The 6,164-nt window shown below is 47.7% G+C and overlaps 2 protein-coding genes across 2 annotated transcripts; one reads left to right on the top strand and one right to left on the bottom strand.

Moving 5' to 3' along the window:
• Positions 1-1,021: 1,021 nt before the first annotated feature.
• F5Y00DRAFT_270873 (uncharacterized protein) lies at positions 1,022-2,764 on the top strand (the record flags this gene model as incomplete). The annotated part of the gene is made up of 3 exons (XM_048012683.1): positions 1,022-1,086; positions 1,251-1,540; positions 1,734-2,764. 3 exons carry the CDS (start codon positions 1,022-1,024, stop codon positions 2,762-2,764), a joined length of 1,386 nt encoding a protein of 461 aa, XP_047863891.1.
• Positions 2,765-3,418: 654 nt separating this feature from the next.
• On the bottom strand, positions 3,419-5,219 carry F5Y00DRAFT_108368 (GNS1/SUR4 family-domain-containing protein). The gene is made up of 2 exons (XM_048003881.1): positions 4,209-5,219; positions 3,419-4,152 (listed from the first exon to the last, which is right to left on the bottom strand). The coding sequence occupies exons 1-2, from the start codon at positions 4,959-4,961 to the stop codon at positions 3,454-3,456; spliced, it is 1,452 nt and encodes a 483-aa protein (XP_047863890.1). The 5' UTR covers positions 4,962-5,219; the 3' UTR covers positions 3,419-3,453.
• Positions 5,220-6,164: the final 945 nt, after the last annotated feature.

Genomic DNA, 6,164 nt, shown 5'->3' with positions numbered 1-6,164 from the left:
TTAAGAGTCAGATATGGCAGTCGTAATTTACTTTACGACATTATATCACATCGCAAAAGATCGTCCGTATGATATTGGCTAAATTAAGGAAACTCTTACTTAAATAGCTGTCAGATTGACGGCCGTGATGAGAGTTCTACGTAGAGTAAATGTCGGGATAGTCGTATTGAACTATTAACACTTACCCTTCTACACGCCTCTTATATACCCAATATCCTAGTAGATCTGCCCCTGAATCTACCCCCAACCCACTTACTCCTTAACAGTAGCCTTTTTAATCCAAGTGGCCAATACTGGTTTCCCATGTGCACCATAATCAGAGTATTTGTGTAGATCTGCTTGCAGTCAAAATCTCATCCAGGCGGCTAGGATTAAAAAAAAAGGGGGAGGAGTGAAGTATCTTTGATCATGTTTGTAAAGAGACACGCAACCTTTCATAGTAAATAGCACTTTCTAGAGCATGTCACTATGGTACAATAGTCTGGTGAAAGAGAATCACAAGTGCTGGGTAATAAGCTGGTCATCTTATTGACTGTATCCTGATCTCAGCTGGATAAACTTAGCATAACGTCTTAGTGTACTGATAGTTCGTGATATGGAACGTGTCTACGAAAAAAATGCGCTGGTTGGGGGATATGGTTCTACCTGAGGAACTATGGAAATATTACAACCCGGAGCCTCATAATATCATTCACTCCATTTGCCTATTCCCCTGAATATGCTAGCAGGGTGGTGCGTTGCTTCCTACACATCCTGAATATCTCATCCTACTCATACTTCGTTTCACCGTATGCCATCCAAATCACTCCTTTTACTACCTAACATATCCTTGACACATATTCCTTTTGCCTTGTGGGCAAACATCGCCTGTGTTTTATGTTCGTAGTTTAAGCGCCAGTCTGGACGCCGAACATAAATGTATATAAACTACCTCCTTAGAATTTACAACTCCCCAAAGCATCCCTTCTATTCCTTCCCTTCCCTAAACAACAACAATAACAACAACAACAACAACAACGACATGAGCCACAACTCTCAGCAAACGATGTTCAGTAGCAACAACCCCTTTTCCTTGCTTGACGTTGAGTAAGTACATTCCTTTCCTCCCTCTGTATTATAACTATATAAACATTAGCCTAACCCTATTTCCCACTTCTCTATCCAACGGACATCCTAATCCATGCCTCCCCTCTATATTTTCATCGAGCTCATCTCCTTGTTTTCTAACTACTAACCATATACTTAATTAGTGACGGTCCGGAATCTACCGATTATCCGGTAATAGAGGCTCGTAAGATTATGAGCGATGAAGAACAGAGGACTGCCGGAACTGTCCTCGTTCCTTGGGCTGGGTACGCAGCGTACGGACAAATGATTCGAACGCTTAGCCAAATCTGGGCTCAATCTGGAGAAGCCGTGTCTGCTTTCGTTGAGAATATCTTCGAGTCAGAGTACTTGGGTAATGGCTTGAAAGCTTTTGAAGGTCTCCCTGCCTGGGCCGTTCCGCTTCCCGAGGACTTCGACGAGGAGAAGCATGTTGGTATGTATATTTCTTGCGGGGTGATTTTAGTCTTCTCCTATTTCTACTTTCTACGAGATCTTGCCACTGTATATGCCTTTTCCTAATACTTCTACTGTCTGCGTCCCTTTTTGGCATATCGAGTAGTATAAAACAACATTGTATATCCCGTGCTGAAAGGAGAAGAGATATTACTAACTTCATGGAACACTAGGCTGGGCGACTCATAAGTATGTTCTAGCGAGGCGACTTCACGTCTGCGTTGAAATCGACCCATCGCCTAAGCAGGCCTGGCTCAAGCCCGTTCTGGATACTACCATGGAGAACTGGATTCGCGACCCTAAGAAGCGTCTTTACGGCGTCAACAAATTGTGGGAAGCATATGACTTCTTCTGCTACTGGGCTCTGGAAGTGGCCAGAACCGGGATAACATGTCCCCTTCTCTTTTCTCTGGATAATTATACCCAAGACCATATCCGCAAGCTTCGCCTCTCTGTGAGCGAACGGGCGAAGCTCTACGAGGAATGTGTAGGCACCCATGTGACTGGCACGGACGAAGGTTGGGTCATGTACAAAGGCAAGGGCAAGGAGACCACGACCACCAACGTGAAACCTGCTTTTAAGGATGGCAAACCAAATAACGGAGACGAAGACGCCCGCTCTAGCAGTGTGGCTACCGAACCGTATGGCTCGAAGTGGCATGGGCACAAATCCTCCAATCCTCCTATCAGACACCAACCCGGCTCAACCTCAACCGTGCCATCCATCCCCACACCACGCCAACAATTCAGCTTCACACGCCCACGTGCCGAGCAAAGCAATAGTATCTCGCCTCCACCAGCGCCCTCCAGCACCCCACAAGAAAAGCCCTTCAAACCAGGCCGCACGGAGCCGAAGACGCCCGAAGACGCCATCGCGCAGATGGCCGAAGCAACACGCACCGGGGTCAGGGCCAACTCCTTCAAAGCCTGGTCGCACTTCTTCGAGACGCAGCTCGCGCGGCACGACGAGCTATCCCGGGGCTCCGCGGCGTGGCCAACCATCGACCTGACGTTCCAGCGCTTCCTGCAGGAGCTGTGCGTGCGGTTCCCGCCGGCGGACGAAGGACGCGCCGCGGAGCTGCAACAGTGGGCTCGCGCTGCTAGCAAGCGAGTCGAGGACTACAAGGCTGAGCGGGCGAAATACGCTCGTGCCGATGCTATGCTCGATAGGGTCATGGGACTCGCGGCTGATTTGAAGGAGTAAGTTTGGGAGAGTCTTAACTTATGCGTTGCAGGAGCTGAAGGACATGCATAGGGGTTAGGAGAGGGGTCTGGTGTTAGTTATATCTTATGTAATACCGTACTACTACCACTACTACTACTGCTAGTAAGTCTCTGGAGAGTTGCTAGAGTGTTATTAGGTAGAAATATATTAATGTATTACTATCCGCTCTGTACGTGGACTTGGAGACCAATATGACTCAACAAGAGACAGGTTGTAGTACATTTTCTCATTCGTAGTTGTATCTGATTCCCCAGAAAACACCAATCGTAACATTGACCAAGAGCTCCTTCATTGAAGATATTTTGTATTATATACATTACTGATTTTTAATTGGGGTTGGCTTTATATATGTACACATCTAACTAACTTTGATGACCCTTTATCATTACCGAGCCAAACTTCGTTTGGGCTTGATCTCATGACCGCCGTGTACCCTCTTATGCAAAAGTGCTTTTTCATAGTTCCTATTTTCCCCCATCCCCAAACTCCGGTGACTGGTCTAATACATCGCGGGTGCAATAATACTACGGTAATGTTGCAGCTTAGCTGCCACGAATTTATTCGTAGATGCCCACCTTGGGGTTGTTCGCCTTATTAATTCCTTCCCTTGGTAGGGTTGATTCCGAATCTTTTTTTTTTTCAAGAACTTCCCGACGTTGGATTTTCTATTACCTAACCTTCGACTTGACCCTGTTGGCTCGAGCAGCCGATGATGGGTGAAGGTTGTCGTTGTTAGTTGTTGAGTCATCGCTGTCTTCGATGATAGCGCCCTCCTTGCTCTCGCCATATACCTCGCGCTCAAGGCCCTTTGCAGCATCCCAGCTAGCCTTCTCTGCTAGCATGACATTGCTTAGGCGACGGTCCGGGTTGCTCTTAGCACGGACGACCTCAGCCTTGCTACGGCGTAAGTAGCTCGTGATGAAGAACGACACGAATAGGTAGGTTAAGGGTGCGAGGTAGATAACGTTAAGCCAAATTGCGAAGGTTGCACCGCTTGTTGTAATACAGTCAACCTTTTGGTACCGAGTCACGTAACTGGCGCCCTGGTGCGTGGAGTTAGCTTCGGACGAGGACACCACGGCAGCAGGACCGGCAGCCTCGGCAGCGCCGAAGAGTGTTTTCTTGAGCCCATTAGCAAAGCTAGCGGAACTAGGGGTCGCGCTTGCAGAGGCAGAGATGCTCGATGCTGCGGCATTAGCTTCAGCAGCAGCAACCTCGACCTGAACCGGGACCAAGTACGACATGAACGAATGCACGATGGCAACGGAAGCACCAATAATGAACTGTGAGATCTGAAGCGAGGTAAGTGTGCGCTTGACTACCTGAGGCACGCGGATGTTGAAAGCTGTCACGGTAAAGTAGGTGTACTTTCTCAAAGTTAGCAGCTATAAATATAATTAGATTTAGAGAGACGAGAACCTACCATGAGAGCATGGATAGCCGAGTTGAAGAAGACAAAGATCCAGATGGGTGTCGACATGTAGCGCATACCAGCCCACATGGCCATCATAGCACCGGCGTGGTGGTAAGTCTGGAGTGTCGAGCTGTATTTGCCCTTGGCGAGGATAATAAGGGTATCAATAACCTCGTAAAACTTGCTGATATAAAAGATCCAACCGTAGAATGCTAGCCCCTCATTCCAAAATCGGCCCCTGTCGTCTGGGCTGGGGAAATATACAGTATTCGTAGCACCGGCACCTAACGATGGTTCCCAGACTCCTCGGGCTTGGTTGTAATTGATGCCATTTTCCAGACCGGCAGTTCCATGGATTCTGCAAATACTGTCCACAGTACCGGCCCAGCCATTAGGTCCAGCCGGACTCACAATCGAGTTCCGGAAGGTATTCAACATGCCTAACCAGGTCCATGCCGAATATACAGCAAGGAAGACGTTGTGGAGGACGACCAAGAAGCGGAATGTCTTTGTCTTGCTGATAGCCCATGGCTTCTTGCCGTTTGACCTGTTGTACGCGTTGAGCGCCTTGGCCGTGACCGCGTAGACGGCAGCGATGGTGATAGGCACTTTTGGGTCCAAGGCGTTGACGTATAAGTTGTCCGGTATGCGGAAAGGTGTGTTGAAGCTCGGAGGAGGAGGAATAACATGCGGCCCTGAGTGAGGCGGGAACTGAAAAAGGGTGGCCGCTGGAGGCGAGAGGTAGACGATGGGTGTAGCCATTCTCACTATTGGTATCCCAGATCGGAGAAAGGTCTTTGAAACTCCGGTAACTGGAATCCTATGTGCTGGATATGGATTCAGGAGGATGTAGAATGTGCACGCGACTGGTTGCGATATGTACACTTATATCTGCAAAACAGGTCAAGGTGTAAGTCGAGAGAGTTGTTATGAATGCATGGAGCAAGAAAAAAAAGAATGCAACCTAGGCCTGGCCTTACTGGAAGTCACTTTTTCAAATAAAAAGTCACGCTTAAAAAGACATATATGTAGGAGGGGTTGGCTCCTTTTTTCGACGCCATCAAATATTTAAACCGCCTCTGCAGATTTACCACAATGAGAAAAAAAATATTAAAAAAAATTGAGGGATGCAATGCGGCAAGGTTCCTGCAGACTGGACCGCGGTACAATTGATTTCTGGGTGCGCTAAGGCTGGGTTGGGACGGGGGAGGCGACAGGGGAATGACGGCGAGGTCACGATATCTGTCGTCGCTCAAAGTACCACGAAGACCAGAAAGCTCAACAGTTGAAGAGCCTGGTAAAGATTTCCTTGGATTTCATTGGTCTATTTAACCTCGCCCCTGCCGAATCGGGTATAAACGCTGTTTTCGGGTTGTGGAATTTTTCGAATTGGCTTCCATACATTAGGTATTGTACCTCTCTAGCGCCAATAGGTAGATGTCCAATTGTACCTAACCGGCTGTATGTACCTAAGTAGGTTAGGTACATACCTAATGTACATATCGTATAAGATAGACATTCGGTACGTATAGTTATCCTGTATTTGCCCAAACATCATACGTTTGTACGTAGTTCGGTCATAGGGATGCAATTTTGACATACCTATCCCTTCTTCCATTTTGTTGGTGACGTTGGTGACACAAAAGCAAGTTTCCTATCGAGACCTGCAGGCGTCAATTAAAACGGTAACGATGTCTTACACAACCGGATCGCCCATTAAGCAACGGCGGTACAACATTGTTACCGTTGTTACGCAACATAACGTTGACCCCCATTGACCCTAGACTCTGACCGCTCCTCCAATGATTAGAGTTAAGCATGTGGTCGCATCTGATATGCCGAGGAAATTCGTTATGCCCGGTGTTTGTGGATCTCTCCATTATCCCAAGGTTCGACTGGGTTGCGAAAAGCGGCTTCCATGCCGATATCCATAGTATAGTCGTCATAAGAGAGCGAAGAGTTGAG

This window comes from Daldinia vernicosa (genome assembly GCF_022497035.1).
Source record: "Daldinia vernicosa strain CBS 139.73 unplaced genomic scaffold F5Y00scaffold_30, whole genome shotgun sequence".
In the NCBI taxonomy this organism is placed as follows: domain Eukaryota; kingdom Fungi; phylum Ascomycota; class Sordariomycetes; order Xylariales; family Hypoxylaceae; genus Daldinia; species Daldinia vernicosa.
This window is presented reverse-complemented; position numbering and strand designations above follow the sequence as displayed.

Bases quoted from the DNA above. Each gene is read 5' to 3' on its own strand.
- F5Y00DRAFT_108368 (XM_048003881.1), bottom strand. From the start codon at position 4,961: ATGGCTACACCCATCGTCTACCTCTCGCCTCCAGCGGCCACCCTTTTT. The intron at 4,153-4,208 runs GTAGGTTCTCGT...ACTTTGAGAAAG, and splicing joins CGGCTATCCATGCTCTCATG to TACACCTACTTTACCGTGAC.